Source organism: Delphinus delphis, chromosome 17 (genome assembly GCF_949987515.2).
Source record: "Delphinus delphis chromosome 17, mDelDel1.2, whole genome shotgun sequence".
NCBI classification, from domain to species: domain Eukaryota; kingdom Metazoa; phylum Chordata; class Mammalia; order Artiodactyla; family Delphinidae; genus Delphinus; species Delphinus delphis.
Window position 1 is genome coordinate 12,428,841 of NC_082699.1, and position 22,595 is coordinate 12,451,435.

At 40.7% G+C, this 22,595-nt stretch overlaps 1 protein-coding gene across 9 annotated transcripts in view; it reads left to right on the top strand.

The window, feature by feature from the left end:
• The window catches only part of SGK3 (serum/glucocorticoid regulated kinase family member 3), a 147,530-nt gene that overhangs the window by 85,347 nt on the left and 39,588 nt on the right, over window positions 1-22,595 (top strand). For 3 of the 9 annotated variants that reach the window (XM_059994722.1, XM_059994721.1, XM_059994725.1), the window contains exons 2-5: window positions 9,783-9,837; window positions 11,181-11,397; window positions 16,429-16,512; window positions 19,693-19,765. In XM_059994722.1, coding sequence (XP_059850705.1) covers window positions 11,320-11,397; window positions 16,429-16,512; window positions 19,693-19,765 — 235 coding nt within the window. In that variant the 5' untranslated portion in view covers window positions 9,783-9,837; window positions 11,181-11,319. Of the gene's footprint in view, window positions 1-4,260; window positions 9,838-11,180; window positions 11,398-15,335; window positions 15,356-16,428; window positions 16,513-19,692; window positions 19,766-22,595 lie in introns of those variants that run through there. The other 6 variants (XM_059994729.1, XM_059994728.1, XM_059994723.1 and 3 more) reach the window with 5 other exon arrangements.

Genomic DNA, 22,595 nt, shown 5'->3' on the forward strand with positions numbered 1-22,595 from the left:
CCAACATCCACGAAGGTGGACAGGCACAAGTTTAAAAAATATACACAGGGCTTCCCTGGTGGCACAGTGGTTAAGAATCCGCCTGCCAATGCAGGGGACACGGGTTCAAGCCCTGGTCCGGGAAGATCCCACATGCCGTGGAGCAACTAAGCCTGTGGGCCACAACTACTGAGCCTGTGCTCTCTAGAGCCTGAAAACCACAACTGCTGAAGCCCGCGCACCGCAACAAAGAGTAGCGCCAGCTCGCCGCAACTGGAGAAAGCCCGGGCGCAGCAACAAAGACCCAACGCAGCCAAAAAATTAATTAATTAATTAATTTTTAAAAATACATAAACTCACTCAGAAAACCATTAGGACAAGACAGACTTCATGGAGCCATCTGCAGCTTTGGATTTTCTTGTGAGGAATTATTCCTAAGCTTTATTTTGTTTTTGCATCTCTAGGCACGAATAATACTGTCTCCCTTTGTTTTCTGAGCTGGTAAGACTGAACATTCTCTTCCTTTTTCTGATCTGTGGAGAATAGTTTACCTTCTTTCCCTTCATTGTTTAATAAAATGTTCGTATTTCTTTCGTCATTTATTTTCTGGATATATGGAAGAAGATATATGCCAGAAGCTTCTAACTCTTCAGAGAAAGGTGATAGATATAAGATGCTTGAATTGTCTCTTGTTGAAGCTTTCAGTTTTATTAAGTCTTCTATCAGCATTTGGTTTACTATGTTTTGCTTCATTTCATTATAAACATACGCTTGCACATATTCCAGTTGAGTGAATGCTTTTATTTTACTTGTGATTTTTTTCTAATAAATTAAAACTTGTTTCAGGAACTTGTGTAGACACTTCTGCAATTTAATTCTCTTTTCTTTTCTCTTGCCTCCCAAACCTCAACTGGGGTTTTCCCATTCTAGGGCACCCATTAGCCTAATTTATTTTCTTACAAGTATCATCTAAATTTATTTTACCATTCCTGGAATGAATCTGCAGTTTCTGTTGACAGGAAAGAGTTGGTAGGGAAAAAATATATGTATATAAATCCTAATTTTTGTGGATTTTTAAAAATAATTTTTATTGGTGTATAGTTAATGTACAATGTTGTGTTAGTTTCAGGTGTACAGCAAAGTGAATCAGTTATACATATACATATATCCACTCTTATAGATTATTTTCCCATATAGGTCATTACAGAGTAATGAGTAGAGTTCCCTGTAGGTACTTACTAGTTATCTATTTTATATATAGTACTGTGTATATATCAATCTCAGTCTCTCAGTTTATCCCCCCCTCTTTGCCTGCTGGTAGCCATAGGCTTGTTTTCTACATCTGTGACTCTATTTCTGTTCATTTGTACGATTTTTAGATTCCACATGTAAGCAATGTCATACATTTGTCTGTGTCTGACTTACTTCACTCAGTATAACAATCTGTAGGTCCATCCATGTTGCTACAAATGGCATTATTTCATTCTTTTTTTATGGCTGAGTAATATTCCATTGTATAAATGTACCACATCTTCTTTATCCACTCCTCTCTTGATGGACATTTAGGTTGCTTCCATGTCTTGGCTATTGTAAATAGTGCTGCAGTGAATATTGGGGTGCATGTATCTTTTCGAATTACGGTTTTCTCCGGATATATGCCCAGGGGTGGGATTGCTGGATCATATGATAGTTCTGCATTTAGTTTTTTAAGGAACCTCCATACTGTTCTCCATAATGGTTGTACCAATTTACATTCCCACCAGCGGTGTAGGAGGGTTCCCTTTTCTCCACACCCTCACCAGCATTTATCGTTTGTAGATGTTTTGATGATGGCCATTCTGACCGGTGTAATGTGATACCTCCTTGTAGCTTTGATTTGCATTTCTCTAATAATTAGTGATGTTGAACATCCTTTCATGTGCTTTTTGGCCATTTGTATGTCTTCTTTGGAGGGATGTCTACTTAGATCTTCCGCCCATATTTGATTGGGTTAAGTCCTAATTTTTGAAATGTTAAAACTTTAAGGTAAAATTCTGCATATTATCTTTACTGACAACAGCTAACGTAGGTCAGGATTTAAAGCTAACATACTACAGCTTATACTTAAAGTGTATGATAATTTGAATTTGTAATTGGTTGTAAATTTTGTCCTTTGGGAAATTTCTTCTAATGTGCTAACCAGTGAAGTTTTACTGTCAGAAGCAGAATCTTGAAAGCAAATATTTGCTTTGAAGTAAAGTATCCATATCACCCTGTTATACACCTGTGTTTACCCTGAGTTTTCCTTGTTTATAAAATGCCTTCGTTAAGGGTGTTATCAGATAGGATCATTCATGTAAATAATGAAAGTTGGGACATAGACTAATTACATATCTGTAGTACATGGTAAGCACTGTGTAAGTATCTGTTAAATAAATCAATCTGTATTTTTAGGGAGAATTTTATTAAGATATTTTAGCATATTAGTATGTATAGTAATGAATTGATCTAGTAAAGGGGGAGAAATTGGTGATTCTGGAAAGAGCTTAAGCAAAGGTGTGAAATTATCAGATTTACAGTGATTTTAAAAAATCACTCTGTCTGCTGTGGGAAGAATGGATTGGAAGGGGGTTAGAACAGAGCAGAGATCCCAGGTTGGAGGTGCTCCCAAGAGACTGTGAGATGTGATGGTGATTGTTTTTTTTGTGGGGTTTTTTTTTTAGTTAGGTTTTTGTTTTTTGGATTTTTTGATACCTCCTCAATCTGAATTCTCCCAACCTCCCCAGTCAGAAGCAGCTTTACCCTAGGCTTCCTGTGGCCTGCAGTATTTTGCCACTGGTGGTTCCATGTGAATCCCCCCTTCACTTTTCTTTTGCCTCGTGTAGTCAACCATCCCCCCATCTCTCTGCCAGTGATCACAGTCCCCCAGGGAGTCATCCTTGGAAGTGTTCTATGTGGTAGTGTGCCTCTCAGTGGGAAAGCTTGGGAAGCTGGAAGTAGGGCAGGCGTTCTGGTGATGGGGAACCCAAGATGGTGGCCTTGGGAGGCCAAGGAGAGTAGAGCAGAGCATTGCTGCTGCAGTTACACCCTTGCCCTGTTGTTCTGGAACCAGCAGAGGGGCATGTTAGTTGCGGTAAGTTTCAGGCCTTCCTGTTTCTCCTGGCAGTTTAGATTTTAGTATTGGAGAACAACAGACTGTCAGCAGTTACTTCCACCTCCTCACTCAGTCCCTTCCTCAGATGTCTTTAGTAAAATGCAGCCAGTTTCAGAAAACCAACAGACTCACATAACTTTTGTCCAGATTCTGGAACAGTCCTATCAAATTGTTGGGTGCAGATTATTCTATATTGTGCCTCCTCATTGGATATTTTGCACAGATTTTATTTCTGATTCTTATATCACTTTTCTTTATCGAGAATTAGGATAAATAAAAGATGTCTCAAGTAAGAGATACAATAAACCTACGAAAAACTAGGACTGCTTTGTGAATACAGAATGAGAGAGAAATCAAAGAGGGGGTGGGGTGGGAATTAGAGAAAGGATATAGGAGTAAGGAAGGAAAACAGGAAAAGTTGTAACGGATTCATCATGTGCTATGTGTGGGAAGGTTACTGTGTATCTTCCATTGGCAGATCCTGTTAGAATTTTCACTTCTTCTGCAATGAACTTAATTTACAGATGTGACAAAGATGTGCTTTGTTTCTCTTGAAACATTTCAGATATATTTGGAGCTGGTATTCTGTGAGGGGGAAATAAACAGATACAGATTATGTACTGTTACAGTAAACTTTCAATAAAGTAACCAGTTAGCTTGGGGTAAGAGTGTCCTGGGAAGGTGCTTTTAATATAGTTTAAAATGAAACCTATCTGCTTGACCTGTACCCTCCTAGGGAATAATTCCTGCCCTCATCCCACCCCCAATTCTTTTTCTTATTCTCTGGGTCAGTCCCCATCTCCCATTTCTCATACCAGTCCCCATGCCATGCCCAAAGCCTGTGCATAGATTTTCTTTTGTCTCTTCCTCGACTGTCTCTGTCGGCTCCCTCCTTTGGATCCTTGTTTCCAAACACACAGCATCCAGTGCTGTCCCCCTGGATGAAGAAGATCTGTAGCTCTTCTAGGCCTGCGCCTTCCTTTTGGAACAGGATTGTTCTTAATTTCCCTTTGTGCTTTGGTATGAATCACTGACCCTTCTCTGCCATATTAGTTGAGTGGATACTGATAATTATAAAAGTATCTACTTTGTAATTTGGATAGAGTCCACTAGTCAGTACCAAACAGTCTTCATGATTGTGAAGGAAATGGAGTTAAGAATGTCTCTGCTTATATTTTAGAGGGAAAAGCAGAAGAATCTTTTGACTTTCTTATGAACATTTTTTTTTTTTTGGCTGTCTGAAACAAAGATGGACAAAATCCAGGACAATAATTGCATACAAGGGACAAGAAGATGGGCATGGTAATGAAGGGGAAAATTCTTTAAAAAAAAAGAAATCCTTAACTAATATCCATCTATTTTAATCAATATTTATCAAAAAAATTTTAATATAACATGAATTTGGACAGTTTTCTATCATGAAATTTCTTTTTTTTCATATTTCTACTTTTTACAGGCCCCAAATTAAAAATATAAATCTATTAATGCTTTAAAAAATCCTGTGGTAGCATCCCTTTTTGTATTGTCTTTATTTCATAATTTAGCCCTTGATCGTCCTTGTGATGGGACCCCCCACCCCACCCCAGCGTGCTCTGTACGAAGCCGTTGGTTAGATGTTGATGGGTGATGTCTTCAGCAGCACTCCTGACACTCTGTGCTGCACTGACCCCTCCTGGTGGCCGAGTTGAAAGCTGCTTTTCCTATGCGTGTCTCTTTCTATAACCCAGTTGCTAATGGACACTTGGTGCTCCCTTCCCATCAGTTTGTTTCTCCAGAGGTGATTTAGAAGAATGGGGTGTATGCAGCAGTACCATAGGAAATTGAGAGGCAGCATGTTCACACTGGGCTCTTGGGTCAGAGCCATGTTCACTTCACAGTGCTGCCACCCAAAGCTGTGTGAGGATGTGGAGCTGATAGCCTAGGTTTCTTCATCTGTAAAATGGGAATAATGACACTTCTGTGAGGAGTAAGTGATGTGTTACATAAAACGATGCCTGGTGTTAGTACTCAGTAAATGTTAGTTTCTCAGCCTCAGCAGTACTGACGTTTTGAGCCAGGTCATTTTCTGTTGTAGGGATTGTCCTGTGCATTGTAGGATGCTTAGCATGATCCTTGACATGTAGCTACTAGCAGCCGCCCAAGCTGTGACAACCAAAAATGTCTCTGGACATTGCCAAATGTTCCCCTGTTGAGAACCACTATAAATACAATATTTACTAGCTGTTACATTATCTTTGCCAAGCACTCTCACTCCTAAGATCCAGCTGGCTTCTGAAAGTTCTATCCTCATCTGACCCACTTCTTTTTGTTATGTTGGGCTTGTCTGAGTTATTTCATTAGCTGGATGTTAAGGTTAGCTCTTCCTTTCTGGGTTAGTATCTGAACTACGTCTCCTTAGAGCCATGTGATCTACCCCTAGGCAAGCCAGCTGCTCCTGGGAACCAATGTACAAGATTATCTTGTGACTCTCCAGCAGAGTGAAGGCAGATTCTTTTCTGGTTCCTCTTTGAAAAGCCCTGCATACCTATTAACCTGCCCAAAAGTCCCAACTTTTATTCCCACGTGAACACAGCTTTTTGTTCTGTTCTTTCTTAGTGTGGGATTCTTACATCAGTCCTCTTCTCATTCTGTTTTATTGGGCTGCCTGGCCACTGGATGATTTTGCAGAATTTTAATTGCTTCAGTTTTACAGAATAAATATACCTTAAATTTACAGTAATAGGGTTGCTTTTTCAAAATTTTACTTCTGACCACTTAAAAATAACATCTATGAACCTTCTTCATTGCTTTCCAGAGGACTCTTTAGAGCATATATATGTTGGAGAGGCAGTGTGGTATAATGGGTAAAGGTCGTAAAGTCAGACCACTGCTGGTTCAAATCCTGACTCCACTACCTGGGGTGGGTTACTTCATCTTTTTTTTTTTTTTTTTCGGTACGCGGGCCTCTCACCGCTGCGGCCTCTCCCATTGCGGAGCACAGGCTCCCGACACGCAGGCTCAGCGGCCATGGCTCACGGGCCTAGCCGCTCCGCGGCATGTGGGATCTTCCCGGACCGGGGCACGAACCCATGTCCCCTGCATCGGCAGGCGGACTCTCAACCACTGTGCCACCAGGGAAGCCCTACTTCATCTTTTTATGCTTCATTTTCTGCTGGGTTTCCTCTCAGTGGGGCTGTTGTGAGGAGCAATCAGATTGATACAAGTAAAGCACAGTCTGGTTTATAATCTTGCTTAGCCACTCAATGTTAAATATTGTTAGGTTGCCAGTTTGATTTAGTTTGAAGAAAAGGAAAATCTTTCTTAAGGAGAGACAATGTGGAATAGCAAACTAATACATATATATTTTGGAGTTGAACAGATTTGATTTGAACCCTAGCTCTATTGCCTATTTGCTGGATACTAGCTAGGGCAAGTGATTTAATCTTTCTACGTTTTTCTTCACAGCAATATATTCATTTCCAACCTATGACTTTAGCTCGTTTTTCCAGAGAAAATTGAGGCAAACAAGTGTGATATCTTTCAAACTTCTGCTCCCATACCTGCTTGGCTTTATTTTTAGCAAGACTGAGGATACATGACAGTCTGCATCTGTGTCCCTTTTCTGTGCTCTCAGAGTGTACCATGCATACATCTAAAATCATACTTAGCCAACTATTGAAGGTTCTATATTGCTTATCATTCAACCGCATTAGGTAAGTTCCTTGCAAGCAGAATTTTATCTTTGTTTTTCTGTTGCTTAATGCATAGTGAAAGCTTTAATAAGTGTTTGTTGAATGAAGGAATAAAAACAAATTTGAAACAAGTTGTTAATGTATTTGATTCAGTTTATTGACTGCCTGTGCAGTGCTGGGTTTTTTACACTCATCTCGAATCCTTAAAACAACCATATGAAGTGTTGCTAGCTTCACTTCCTAGATTAGGAAACTGAGGCTCAGATAATTTAAACGTGTCCAAGGACCCGAGGTAGAGAACTGTACATCTGTACAATTTGTAGTCATAGGAGAAAGGAGAAAGGATCTCCTGACAGAAGCTTTGGCCTTACAGAGAGGAACGCAGCAAGTGCCAAGCAGCAGCCTACCCAGGAGGGAGCAGGGTGAGGAATTCTGTTTCCTGATCCCTTTCTTTCCACCCCATGTCCTGCCAGTGCCTCTCTGGATGAAATCAACCAGCAGCTAGAGGGCAAGGGAGCCTGTGGGGTGCAGGCTTTAGAGGTTGGTGCCCTGGGGTGTGGAGCAGGGTGGAGATGGATCTGAAAAGGAAAATAGAGAATATCCAGTGCAGTCTTCCTCTTTCTGTCCGTTAGTACTCACTCACCCTTTGGGTGTAAGGCTCCTGTTCCTAACTCAGGGGAAACACAAGGTCCTCTAGTCACTGCAGCCAGTTCATGCGTGCTCCCCCATGGAGGCACTGCTAGTGTTCTTTGTGTAACGTAACAGAAAAAAACTGAAACAAAGCTGCTGTAGTCTCTGCGTCTGTAGCTAATCTTTTGGCTCAAGTTGGTAATCATTCCTTTTTTTTTCTAGTACTTATTTTACATTCCCCTTACCCTCTGCCAGGTCAGTAGCTGCTTACCAGATGTCAGGGGTTATGCTTATTTTCTCCAGCAAAAATATCCCATCTGGAATTGCAGGCGTGATTGGCATCACCATCTGGTTAAATTTGTAGTGATCCGTAGTCACGCTCTAAGGTCTTTTGCCTTTGGTCTAGGTAAACAGGCATGCCAAACGGGGATGTAATAGGAACCAACCCCCTGCATCCTTCAAATGTTTGATGATGGTACTGGTTTGTGAGCTTCTCCAGGGATGGGGTATAGTTATTGGTTTGCTTTCTTTGTGGGGAAACGGGGGAGAGTTCCAAGGGCTTCTTCATGGCCCTGTCTTCCCTAATGGCTTTTATGACAGAACAGGGAATCAGTGCAGGGATTTGGCCAGTTACTAAGTATATCTATTTCCACTAAAATTCTAGGACTAGGGAAATAACCACAGGATGGGCCTGTGCTCCCCTTGGACCCACCATGAGACACCAGGGTTGACTTTATCTCTCACCTCCTCTCTGGAGTGAGATGGGTGCTCTGACTGGTGGACCACGTTTTAGGTCTCCTGGGATTAGTGTCAGTTCAGAGCTAGTGTCCGGTAACCCTTGGAAAGACTACACATTTCTCTTTCCCCAGTGGACAGTCACCCTTGTGAATGGCTGCTGGTACCTCTTAGGTAAGGTCTGGAGAAAGCTTGGTGGGATACATCTGTGGCTGTGTGTAGGGCCACAGCCATCTTACACTCAGTCCTCCTTGGTCTAACATCCTGTGAATGTTAGGCTCCTCTCAGTAGGCTTTGAACTTCTTTCGGGCTCTTTTGGCACCTAATTCCCGTTAGGAGGCCATGAGGGGTTAGTGGGAGTAGGTGGTGAAGAAAAGTGGCATCCCCTTGTGAAACTACTTGAAAGGGTTTTATGGGAGGTGGGTTAGGAGGCTGCGTCTTCTCAGAGGGCTGTAAATTGCTGCTTTCAGCAGACATGTTCAGCTGAATGTGGAGTTCAACATTCTTAGCCTCGTTTGTATCTGCCCCGGTGCCTGCATCCATGATTTAGGATCATTTGACTTTGCCAGGTTGCATGTTTAATTGGTTCTGCAGCCCTTATCCTCAAACTGTGGCTTGATCCTTAGCCCTGTCAGATTAGCAGCTATTAGAAAAAAAGGACTCCTTTATAACAGCCATAGATTTTCCACTCATCTGTTGGGGAATTCATAACTTTCAATTTGTCGTTTGCTTGGTGCACATTCTCAAAGACCATCAGAAGCAGCCGCAGCCCATGTCACAATCTTTGAAATCAACATTTTCATCATCTACTTGGACTTACAGCACCTTGCTCACCACCTATACTTCATCCTGGGACAGGGAGTTTGAGTGATCTTGGTATCACTATGTGCCAGATTATCAGTTTCCCCTCCCCTCCCTCTATAGGAAGGTTATCAGGATGCATCAAACATGCCTCCCATTTTTGAGGGTCTGTTTCCTGGGGTCATTCTTGGTAGCAGTTACCGCGTCAGTCGTGACACACTTGAGTAATTGAAGGGACTCGAACAAAGGGACTATTTACTAAGCTGTTGTGGGCAGAGGTGACAGAAGCAGCAGCAGCAGGGCGTGGTGAAGCACCCCTTCTAACAGTGTTTGGAAGCCGTACTACTCCCAGGCCTTTAACTGTAGCTGTGGGAGAGGGGTCACCTGGTGGGGACTGTGGCCTTGGGTGGAGAAACCGCTGCCTGTTAGAAAGGGAGGAGGAGAACTAAATACCTCCTACCCTTCCATCTCCTGCTAGTGCCTCGCATTGGATGAACCCAACCAGAAGCCAGAGGGCAAGGGCAGGAGGCAGGCTGCCTCAGTGTGAGGTCCACAGAGGCCCGCCTTCTGGGCCGTGGCGGGGGGAGAAGCGTGGTGTTGGATCTGGAAGGGCAAATGGGGACCATTTAGCACTCTTGCCAGACTGGTATTTCTGGCCCAGATTTGAGTGTGCCCCTTGAGTGCTGGGCTCTACACTTAACCGCCTGCTGTCCACGTAGGCTGAGATGTCCCCTGGGCACCTTGTGTGGACAACTTATCCTTCCCCCGCAGGTCTTTCTCCGTCGTCTGTTCCTGATGCCACTTAATGTCATATCTTAATGTCCGTTCCATAGGGAAGGCCTGAGGCGTGATGTTTTCCTTTAGTTCTGCTCCTCCGGACCACGCACGGTAAGGCACAGGAGGCTTTCAAGCGCGTACGTAAATGTAGTACCAGCAGGCCCTGCCACCCCCTGGATCCACATTCTCAAGGGACAGGTGTGGCTAGTGTAGCACCATAACCTTCACCCTCTCGTCATGTCTGCTGCAGATGGAGCAGAGTGCGCTGGTGTGGGTCCCGGGGCTCCTGGACAGGGCTCGCCTGCCTTTGAAGAGCTGTGGTTCCACTTGCTCTGATTGCTTAGCAGAAGAGCACTGTGCCTGGAGGACAAGGCTCTTGTCAAGATGGTGCCCTGGTCTAGTGGAGGTGGGGGGGAAACTGCTCTTCTGGGGTTCTAGGGTACTCTAACTTGTAACAAATGCTGCACCCTAAGCTTAGGAGGGGACCATGTTTTCTAACAACTAATTTAACTGCATATAAATCCTTCCTGACTGCATTTCCAGCAGCAAATCCAACAAAGTAGGCTTTGAATCATCTCAAAGGAACCACCTTTGTAATCAATTAAATTTCATTATACCTGATTATTTGATGTCTGCTGATAGATATTTGAAATCGTTACTTGAATATAATTTATTTGCAACTGTTAGATCAGTCACAGTGACTTCCTGAAATTAATCACCGAGGGAACCTGGCAGACTAACCCTTTAAAAAGTATTATTTGGTGTCAGTGGAGACTGTGGGCTACTGTGTGTAGCAAAGGTGACATCAGTGTGACATCTTGAGCCCTTTGTCCGTGGGTGGGATGATAATATTAGCATAATTGTATTTGTTTTGTATGAAGATCTACTGTAATATCTCTGACCAGGGGTCCAGTGCCTAAGAATTATCCATAGTTGTTAAAATGCAGCCTAGCACAGTGGGTAAGAGTCAGGACCCTGGAGCCAGACAGCTTGGCTTCAAATCATTTAACCTGTCTGTGTGACAGTTGCCTCACTTGTAAAATGGGGGGTAAATAATTAGCTTACCATACAGGTTCCTAATCTGAAGCAAACTTCACCTGTTCATCTTGATGCTAGAAGCTTGAAAACCATCCTTTGAAAAACCCTGCTCTTAAATCCATCAAACTAGAGTCCTTTTGGTTGAGAGTTAGCCCTTAGTCCATATGAGCCATGGTGTATAAACTCCGGGAGTTTCTTAGTAGAAAAGAAGGTAGATGGGACGTAAATGTTTGATTGTGACTTAGCTATTGACAGGGACATAACAGAAACTGTGTTTCTCACCTGGGCTGAGACTTACGATCAAAGGTAAATTCCTGGCAGAATAAGCATAAAATGGGTTCTGTGAGCAAGGAATGGCAAATCACGGTATTTTAAATTCATTTTGCTAATTTTTTTTTTTTTTTCTGTTGGTTAAGGTTGCATGATGGAATTTGAACATTACCTCAAGAGGTTTTATGTTTTGGATTAGCTAATTGTGTTTGTCCTCTGCTGACTATTTCTTCGGACTCACTTTTTGGTGTCCTTTTGAGACAGTAAACTCAAAGGGATTATACCATGGACTACAAGGAAAGCTGTCCAAGTGTAAGCATTCCCAGCTCTGATGAACACAGAGAGAAAAAGAAGAGGTTTACTGTAAGTATGTAATGTAAAGCATATGGAACAAAATGGAACGTAGAGAATATTTCCAATTCTGCTGTTCTTCCTTAACCTAGAATGGCCTCCCCAGACTTTGCAGATTTTACTTATCTTTCAAATGATATATCCTCCACAGTCTTCTCTGTGTACGATAATGGAATACAATTTCCTTTTTTAGTGCAGTTTTGCCTGTTTACCTCTCCCTTTGGAGAAACTTGTGAAACTGTCTGATAGACCATCTCACCAGAAAATGTGCATACGTGTGGTTCTGTGACACATCACATCTCAGGGGGTCAATGGACTCCAAAAGTCATTGATCCCATGTGAAGAACCACTGTCTTGAAATTTCCACAGTATCTTTCTTAAGACATTTGTCATTTTCTATCTCCATTTTAAAAATATTTTTAAAGGAGTAGTCTAACTCATTTTTTCACCATAAAGGTAAAGTCCATTTCTAATTTTACTTTTTATCACCATGGTATCTACTGTAGGACTTTATAAAGAATAAGCACAATGAATATTTGGCTGAGTCAGTGTATCAGTGACTGCCATTTGGAGTATAGTCACTTTTCTAATTAGTGTAATGAAACGTATTGTATTTAGTTCCAGTAGTCTTGTTAGTACATACAGAGATCTGCTGTCCTCCTCTCCCTGAAAAAAATGTCATTTATCTTGTCTGTAACTGACCTGGCCTTCCTTGTAAGGCCCCACCCACTGAGCAGTGTGAAGAAATTCATTTAACCCAATTCTGTTCAACAGTTTGAGCTAAAATTTAAGCAGTTCTTTTTTTTTTTGCGGTACGTGGGCCTCCCACTGCTGTGGCCTCTCCCGCTGCGGAGCACAGGCTCCGGACACGCAGGCTCAGCAGCCATGGCTCACGGGCCCAGCCGCTCGCGGCATGTGGGATCTTCCTGGACCGGGGCACGAACCCATGTCCCCTGCATCGGCAGGCAGACTCTCAACCACTGCGCCACCATGGAAGTCCTAAGCAGTTCTTCTAAGTAAAAATGCCCAGCCTGTCTTCATTGTGCTCTCTTTCTCTTATTTGAACACACACTCCTTCTCCAACTTAGCATCATGGTTTGTGGCAGGAGAGGTGTCCCCTTTCACAGTGTTTGTTCAGTTGATGACTGACCTCATGGTAGCCTGCTGAAGGCTTGGCATTCTTGTCATCGTCTAGATCTTTGCCATTCCAGGTGTAGAGTGACTGGTCTGGCAGACATCCAGCTATGGTTGACCTGCCAGTCCTGGGCATTTTGTTGGCATCCACTGCTGGCATCTGCAGTTGATGAACTGATTTGTGATCTGCCCTTTGTTGGCTTGGCAAGGGTCGTGGTGACTGACTGCTGACTCAGCTTCCCCTTGGCTCGTGATGGCTGTAGACCCCACTGAAGCTCTGCGTGCCCTCCACCTTCTCCTGACTCAGGTGGTCTACCCTGGTCTCTGACCAAGGGGTCACCCGGCCCCTGCCAGCTGAGTGCCATGACAAGTGACTTTCAGCTCAGGTCCATGTCACATGGGAGTTGAGGAAAGCTGAGGAGTTAAACTAAACCCTTGGACCACCCCACTCTGCCTTCTTAACTAGGTGGGGTGGGGCCCCCCAATGGTGGTTTTCTCCCAGAGCCTCAGACAAGGAGCTGGAAACAGCCCTTCTGTCTTCTGTTCTCCCTTCCTTAATAAGCATACCTCCACACCCTGCATAGAAGCCCAGAGCAGAGAGATTGCAGTGTGTGTCTGGCCATTTGCCTCTCCTCAGATGTTGCAGCAATATCTTCAGCATTTCTTCCACATTCGTATAAGCCAGTTTTAGTAACATCATATTGATGGTAAACAAGAGGTCGGTATGCTTAGCATAAGATAGTGGAGTGTGTGAAGTTTTCCTTCCTTCCCTCTCCTTACTTTTACCTTTGGACCATTCTCTCCTTCAAGGGCATAACCTCCTGCCAAGTTTGATGGAAGTTCATACATAGCAAATACAGGCGATGGGTTATCTCAGGTGTCCTTTTGTTTTTCGTGGTAGAGGTATTTCCACGTCTTCTGTGAAAAGGTCGAGGAGGCCTATAGTGTCACTCTTACCGGCTGTCCCAAGAGGTGTCCCGTGAGTTCTCCAAGGCTCTATCCAGATCCCCTTGTTCACTTCCTTCCTTCAGATGCTCAGATGTTGCCTTGTTGTTAGAGAGGGTTTTTCTGACCACCCTATATAAAACAGCATCTTCACACTCTGCCCCTTTCACACTCTGTCCTGCTTATTACCCTGTGTAGTTTTTTAATAGCAGTTATCACCACCTGACATACTTTGGGTTTATTTATGTGTGCTTTCCCTGAATTTGTTCTTTGAAGCAAGAACTTCCCTCACTATTGTTTCACCAATACCTAGAACAGTATTTGTTGAATTGAAGTTGAATGAAATGTAAGATTAAGTTCACATGTTAGTTGCTGATCACTGCAGTACAGTCCCCGGTCCTCAGGAAACTTGGTTCTACTCAACACAGATAGACCCGACCCCGCCCAGCACAGACTTTGTCCAGCTTCAGCATGTCTGTGTATTATTGGGGAACAAAAATAGACACTGCGTTAACTATTCAATAATATATATATATATATTTTTGCGGTACGCGGGCCTCTCACCACTGTGGCCTCTCCTGTTGCGGAGCACAGGCTCTGGACACGCAGGCCCAGCGGCCATGGCTCACGGGCCCAGCCGCTCCGCGGCACGAGGGATCTTCCCGGACCGGGGCACGAACCCGTGTCCCCTGCATCGGCAGGCGGACTCTCAAACACTGCACCACCAGGGAAGCCCCTCAATAATATTTTTATACTCTAGTTTTCGTGTGTCTTTTAAACGACTTTACAGAGAAATGCACTGTGTTCTAGGATGTCTTGACTTAAACCAAGTCTAAATTATACTTTCATTTATCCACTCAACAAATTGTCCTTGAGTTTCTTGTCTTATGGCAGGGCTGTTCTAGGCACTGGGAATACAATGGGTAGCAAGAATGATACAGCCCTTGCTCTCAAAGAACTTACATTCTGGTGGGGCAAGACAGGCAATAAGGAAATATATTTTTAAAAAACTTAAGATTTATTGTACTGTTATTATTGTACTGTTTCTGTGAAATTTTGTGCATTTTTGCAAATGAGAGTGTTTTTTAAAATTTGAAGAGGTTTTGTTTTTGCCTGTTGGTATTTTATTAGAACTTAATAAGCCCTTGTTCATAAATCATCCTGCCAATTAATAACTTCACAGGGCTTTATCTTAAGCTCCTGTAAATAGAGTTGCAGCAGAACTGCTTTGGCCTGGAACCTAGGTTTGGGTTCTCATCTTGGCTGTACTTGAGTATCTATGGGAAGCCAACTCATCCCACTGGGAAGTCAGCACAAACAGTGCTGTTTGTTCAAGAATCTCGTAATCATATAAACCTAAGTATCTGATCCTTTGGTAGCAGGCCTGCTTCCAGGCCTATCTGATCCTGAATGCTGTAGGAGATAAATCTGTAGTCTCCTCCTAAAAACATGGCTCAACTTTTGTCAGCACCCAGACTAGGTTCTTTTTCCTCTACTTCTGCACTCTCTCCCATGGGAGCAGTGTCATCTTATAAACGATTCTGATATCTTACACCCAGTAGCTTCCTTTAGGACAATTTGATGTCCTCTTAGTTAACACCAGAAAATCCTCTTACTCCTGTAGCTCACATAGGGTGCCTGGATGCTCTTTTTCTCTCTGCTTAAGTGATTCATCACTTATCCAGGTAACTGATACAATGACTTTGCTTCACTTTCCAGGTGAGACCTGATCCCTTTCTCACAGGGGGATATGGCTTTACGTTCTGGGGCCCCTCGTACTAGGGGCCTGTTAATGTGACCATATCTTCAACAATACTGCAGAATTCCTACATTATAATCATATGCAGTATCAGGGAGATCTTTCTTCACAGTATTATCTATCTATGAACTGGTGAGTGTAGCTTTCCAGTCTTTTGTGGGAAAGGATAGTTTATACATATTTGTATGCCCGTCTTCTAAAATAAACCTGGTTTACTCTGTTATCTAACAGACTGTGGACAATTGTATTGTAAATATCTCTTTCCCCTAATCTTCACTGTAAAATAGTGAGATTGATAACCCAAGCCATACATCAGTGAACCTTTCCTCATATACCTGGATCCTTGTTATTTTTCTCTTTAGAAATTATAAAAGATCTTTGGGGTTCCAAATTGTTTTCTGTACATTGGTATGTTGAATTATATTCTGAGAGTATCTGTGGGACGAATTATGAGAGTTAATTCTGTATTATAACTGTTGATTTGATACTTGTTCTAGTGCATGGAGGGTTAGAAGATTTAGATTTTAGTCTCACAAGTCTGTGGACTTGGGCAAGTTACTTAACTTTGGGGGGCCATCATTTCCTCATCTGTAATGGGGGTTGTAATATTTATTCTGCTTATTTCCTCATAGGGTTGTTGACTGTGGTTATGTGAAATTATGTATATATGAAAATATTAAACACAGGTTAAGATGGTAGTAGGAAATCTGAGGATAAATTCTTAGTTTGAAAAATACTGTGTAAAAGATGCCCTGAAAGGAAGAGAACTAATAATTTAGTGTTTACTGTGTTCCAGGCATTCCTTTTGAAAATACTTTATCATTTCGTGGTAGTGGTTACTGCTGGGGAAGAAGAGAGCAGAATGGCATCCGTTGAAACTATAATGTTTTATTTTGGGGGAAGAAAATCTGAAACAAGAATGGCCAAATGTCAGAATTCAGAGTATCTAAATAATGAGTACATGGGTATTCATTGTGTTATTCTCTGAAAACTATGGAAATACTTCATAACATTTTAAAAATAAAACACTTTTCAACAAGATAAAATAAGTGTTTCAGTTGGTATACTTCTGTATCTTGGAGAATCACATATAAATAGTAATGTCTAATATCAGTTTCATGAGTATGAAAGGTTATTTGCATATGTAAATAGCTAATGTGCTTTTTTTTGTGATCAAATTTTATTGTTATTTTTTATTTCCACAGGTTTATAAAGTTCTGGTTTCAGTGGGCAGGAGTGAGTGGTTTGTCTTCAGAAGATATGCGGAGTTCGATAAGCTTTACAACACTGTAAGTAACAGTCAGTCTACAAGATTTTTATTTAAAACAAAACACCTGAGAAAACTGGAAAATGAAATTTATTTGATAATTAAATAATACTTATATATATCAGATAAGCAGAAAAGGGTAAGGGGTTCTTCAAAACATCCTGACTTTGGAATTCTTACCAAAAAGGGTGGAGAGAGGACTGTTGAGAAGTTTCAGATAAACTATTGAAGATATGAAAACTAAATATACAGCTTAAAATACATTTCAGTGTCATAGGAGATTAGAAATAAATCCTTTCTACCTACCTTTCTAATAATTGTTAATCATCATGCTCTTTGTGGTTAAATTGCTCAACTATAAGCTTTAGGTCTGAAAGTCTGTCATAAGCCTACCTACCTTCTATGGTTTCATTCTCTGTTAGAAATTAGTCTAAGGTTCCAGATTTTAAGTAGCTAACACAGCTGAAGTGAATATTGACTTTCAAAAGCCTGACAGTTACCTGAGATCATCAGTTATTTAAATAACTAAAACCTGTTTTATATATTCATAGTTCAGATATTATTTTTCATCCAGTGTTTACAGTTACAGTTTCTACCATAGGAAGCTAGAGCACCATGGTCATTTTAACACATCAGGCCAGATCTTACACAGGGACCAGTGTTTGTGGAGAACATTGCCTTTAAGGTTATGCATACGTAGGAGGCCAGAGGACACTGCCTTTGTTGGTCATTAGAGACCCCAGGTTATTGAGACAGCTCTGGGTTCCAAGCTTTGCTTCAGTTAAGAAAAAAAAGCAATTGGGCCTCAAATCACAAATTTAAATTTCTTCTGCTCTAACAATAAACAGCAATCTCCTCATGTTGTTATTTTTAAAATAGTAGATTATTAGGCATCCTCCAGAAAAAACTGTTTCATATTTTAAAAGTTAACTTTTTCAGTTTTCTTATCCCTGTCTCTTGATTTTAAAAATAGTGTTAGATGGATATATGTCTATGCGTTATCATTTGTAAAATATTTTAAATATGGGGGAAGGTAAGCATATCTCAGTTAAGAGGTAAATTACTTCCTAAATGGGCCAGAATGAATCAGATGTTGTCTAGCTGCACAACTTCCTGTGTTTCCTTAAGTCATGAAAGTTAGGTGTTAATATTTGAGTATCTTTAGTTATAAAGGTAAAGTAGGAAAGTTTATTGGGGGCACTCCTCCCACATGATCACTTTAATTCTCTTTCCATCAAGCAACCCATGTTAAGCTTTTTGCAGAAAATTCTCCCTAATGTTAGTTGAGTCTTTACCATCCATCTCCCTCATTTTTCCTGTATTTCTCTTCCTTTTTTCATCTTTTTCTTATTTTCCCATTTTCTGTGTCTTCCTCTCTTTTTATGTAACTCCTTCCAATTCTGCCTTTTGTGGTGAGGAGCTAAGAAAAAAACAGGGGAATGGTATCAGTTGTGTTCTCTGAAACTACAGAAGTGAAGTTAAACTTGGACTGGATTTCTCCAAGTTTGAAAACACAAATTCTTTCCCTATGCTCCTTTTAGAATAAAGAAAAAAGTGAAATTTCCAATCTGTAAAATGTTAACTGTCAGTTTAAATGTGTATTTATGACTGTAGTTTACATTTGGAAGCTTTTTATTAAAAGCTTGTTGAACACATACAGAAGTAGAGAGACTAGTATAAATAGAGAAGATAATGTAATGTGCCATCCATCTCCAGCAATTACCGTACACGGCCATTCTTGTTTCATCTCTGTCCCTAGCCAGCCCACTGAATTATGAAGCAAATTTCAGACATCATGTCTTTCCATTTGTAAATATTTCTGTATACATCTTTAAAAAGATAAAGATTCTTTAAAAAATATACATACAATATCATTATCACATCTAAAAATAATTAACAATAATGCCTTAATGTCAAATACTTAATGTCATATAAACTGGTTGATAAGTCTATGAAGTGTCTTTTGTTTTGTTTTGTTTTGTTTTGTTTTTTTGGCACGCGGGCCTCTCACTGTTGTGGCCTCTCCCGTTGCGGAGCACAGGCTCCGGACGTGCAGGCTCAGCGGCCATGGCTCATGGGCCCAGCCGCTCTGCGGCATGTGGGATCTTCCCGGACCGGGGCACGAACCTGTGTCCCCTGCATCGGCAGGCAGACTCTCAACCACTGCGCCACCAGGGAAGCCCTGAAGTGTCTTTTTTTTAACATCGTTATAAGTTTATTTTTTTGTTTAACTTTTTAAAAAATATTTTGTTGAAATATAGTTGATTTTATGACCTGTCTTTTAATCACTGTTTTCCCCTCCACCTCTCTTTCCTTTTTTTTTTTTTTTTTTTTTACAATTTTTTGTTGAAAGAAACAGGGTCATTTGTCTGCAGATTTTTCATTCTGAATTTTGCTGAGAGCATGCTCATGGTGTAGAGTGATTAATACATTCTCCTATTTGTATTTCCTGTCAGTGGAGGAATGTGTGTGTGTTTGTGTATACATAGTGTATGTTTGGTTGTTGTTTCTAAAACATCTAAATTTACTAGAGGAATGCAAGGATTGGTAAGACTGTGTATGTGTGGTTTTTTGACATCAAGCTTACAGTAAAAATAAGCATTTACCCATTTTTATGGCTTTACTGCCCAAATTTAATTTCTTCAGGATGAAGTTTTTCTTTCTCTGGGGATAAGCAAATCTGAGAAACAATTATTAATAGGAGGAAGGCTAGAGCAGAGGGTATTGAAAGCAAAATTCATCAGCTTTCTCAGAAAACAATTGTCAGTGTGTTCACTTAGAGAGAACACAAACATCACATCTCCTGAGGTAACAAAACAGTGAGTAACGTATTCAAAACCTATACTCCAGGTTCTAGTCTAAGCACTTAACATAGATGATTTTCTTTAAGCCTCACAACAAATCACTAAGGTAAGTGCGAAGATTATCCCCATTTTCCAACAAGAAAACTGAAGCTCAGAGATGTTAAGTAACTTATTCCAGGTCACAAAGATACTAAGTGTTTTATTGGGACAAAATGGGATTAGTCAGACTAATGGTATTTTATTGGTATAATTTAATATTGTACATTTGATCATGATATACTTAAAGGTATGTCTTATGGCGGATTTTTTTGAAAATCAGATTGTATTTTGTTTTGGTACATGTATACCTGGAAGACCTATAAAATTAAGTTCATGTAATGTAATGTTTTCAATTCTAGTTAAGGAAACAATTTCCTGCTATGGCCCTCAAGATTCCTGCCAAGAGAATATTTGGTGATAATTTTGATCCAGGTAAGCAATAACTTCATAGACCAGCCATAAGTGATGGTTGAAGTTTGAAAAAGTAGTTAACATATTCATTGCAGTGTATAATAGTATAACGTTACAAAGCTAATGGATCTCATGCTCTATGAAAATAATGCCTCAGGAAGGTGCTTACTGTGTACCAGCCGTTGTTTTTAAACACTTTATGTGTTTTAATTCATTCAGTCCTCACAACAACCCTTTGAGGTGGGTATTATTATCATCACTATTTTATAGGTAAGGAAACTGAGGCACAGGTTGACTGATTTGCCCAGGGTCGCCTACAGCTAGTAAAAGTCAGATTTGGAAGTTAAATTCAAGCAGTCTGGCTTCAGATAAATCTATTGATTATTAAGGATAATGGGCAGTACTTTTCTAACCATGAAACATTTACTAAATGCGTACTCTGTACACGGCACCCTGCAGGCCTCTGAATGGGATACCAAGAAAATGTCTTGTTGTTCCCCCTTGGGGAGCCTGATGACACATAGGATCTCAGAAATCTGGAGGCTGTATAGATGTCTGAAGCCTCAACTTCAAACTTTTTTTTTTTTTTTACTAGAATCTAGAAGAAATTAACCCAGTACACAAATGGCGACCTATAGAGAGATAGAAGTCTCTATCCACCAGAAATTCTATGCTGTAAAGTCATCTGTTTATGCCACAGGTGGATCCTGACATGCTATCGAGTTTCCTGCCTCCCCACCATCTTACCTCCTAAACTAATTTGCTTGTAACCTTGTAACCCATCAGACCTGTGATTCCTTATGTAGGAGCTCTCAAATGGCTTATCTTGCTTCCTCTCTACCACCTAACCTTACACCATTCCTTTTCCTCCCAGACCTTTTCACTATACCTTGTGCAGTTCTGCCCGCGATGAACAAACTCCTTTATCCTCTGTCTTCTTATTTCTTTCACGTTCTTGCTGTAATTAAAACTGAGTTCCCCGCCCCCCAGGGTGCTGGAATCCCCTGTAACCCTCTCAGCTGGAGACTCTTTATTCTTTTACACTTTCTGAACCTCAGGATTGGAGAGGCTTCTCGTTTCCCCTGTTCTTTTTCACTTCCCCTATTTTATGTAGACTTTTTTTCTCTTGGGAGAATTTAGCACACTTTATTATTATTGCCAGTTTGTCTCATCGGGCTGTAGATTTTATGAAGGTAGATACTGTATCTTTTTTATTTAATTATAGTGCCTAATAAATATTAGATTCTCAATAAATGTTACTTGAATACATGAATCCATTACTAAAGAGACGATTGAGTTGGCACAGCAAAGCCAGTTACACATTCCATGGATTGATTCTATCGGCCAGTGGCTTTTGTATTCTTGTTCTCTTGTTTTGTTTTTAGCTGTAGAACACTTTTTTCCTAGTGAAATCTGATGCAGAAAAATGTAATGTGTAGAACAAATAAAAACGGAGCTGCTTTGTTGGTGTAGCAGTGAAGTATGTCTGTGGAGCATAGGTTGAAAAACATCGTGAGGGCAACATGGGGGCCTTAGAGATACTTGAGCGAAGTAGCAACATGATGTGAAACCAACAGTGTATAATGTATAGTAGGCACAGCAGAGGGAACATGAGATAGAGACTGGGAGTCTGGTTAAGGGAGTATTCCAGTAGTCCTCAAATTAGGTGATGAGAGCTACAACTCAGGTGGAAATGGGGCTAAAAATTGAGCCATGTGTAGGAAATCTTTTAATGAAAAATCTGTAAGAAATCTTGGTGATTGCTTAGGTAAAGGAGACATATAGAGAAGAGAATCAGAGATAACTGAAGTGTCAGGCCTGGGTGAATGAGAGAATTAATTAATTTGAAGTGACAGACATTTAAGAGGATTCAAACTACATGTTAGTGATTAACATAAGGCTTGAACTTGGGTTAGAGTTCGGTGGAGCCCTTAGTTAAACCCTAAAATCAGAATCATTTTATCCAGGGAAGGAGGCAAAGAGATAAAGATAAAGAAAGGATGTGAAGATTCAAAAGGAAATAATGGAAGAATAAACCAAAAACTAAAAACTGATGACCTTAAGGAGGGAGAGGCCAACTGGAGACAACAGAGGTGGATGTTAGACCTCCCTGGATGAATCTTGTGCACAGCTTTGCATATTTTAAACAATTTAAAAACAAAAACAAATGCAACAATATTGAAGTCTCTAACAACTGAAAATAAACAAGGAAAAAGTATAACTGTATTCTGATTGGTGGTGAAACACATGGAGAATAATTACTTTAAATGACTTTAAAACATGGAAACTCAGCTTTATATTCCTCATGGCAAAAAAAAAAGTGTACAAAGAAATTTTATCCTGCATTCAATAATCTCATTGATAATATAGAGTTATTTTGTAATTATGTTAATGTCATGAGAACCAAAATTTTAAGCAGAAGAGGAAAGAGATACAAATATAAAATCAAAGATTTTAAGTAAAAATTCCTGTAATTTTAAACTTGGGAATACAGTATGAAATCATGATTTATTTTTCTCTTTCTAAAACAATACATATTTCCCAGTGCTCTCCACTGGAAATGCCTGAAAACAATAACAAATAAGTAGCAGCAAACACCCTTAGCATCCAGGTTGTAATCTCTAAATACCATTTCCCCCTTAAAGGAACCACACTTCCATGGCAGTTCCAGGTGCTGGGCAAGAAATGTACAAGATGGTCCTAGGATATCTTGGCCTGAAAGCAAAGAAGCTATACAAGAATACTGAGGTTTTATCAAAAGGCCACAGGGGCCCAATTGATGGGGCTTTCACTGGCTAAAGATGGGACAGTTAGAGCGTGAAGAAAGAAATTGTCCTTTTAATTTAACCTC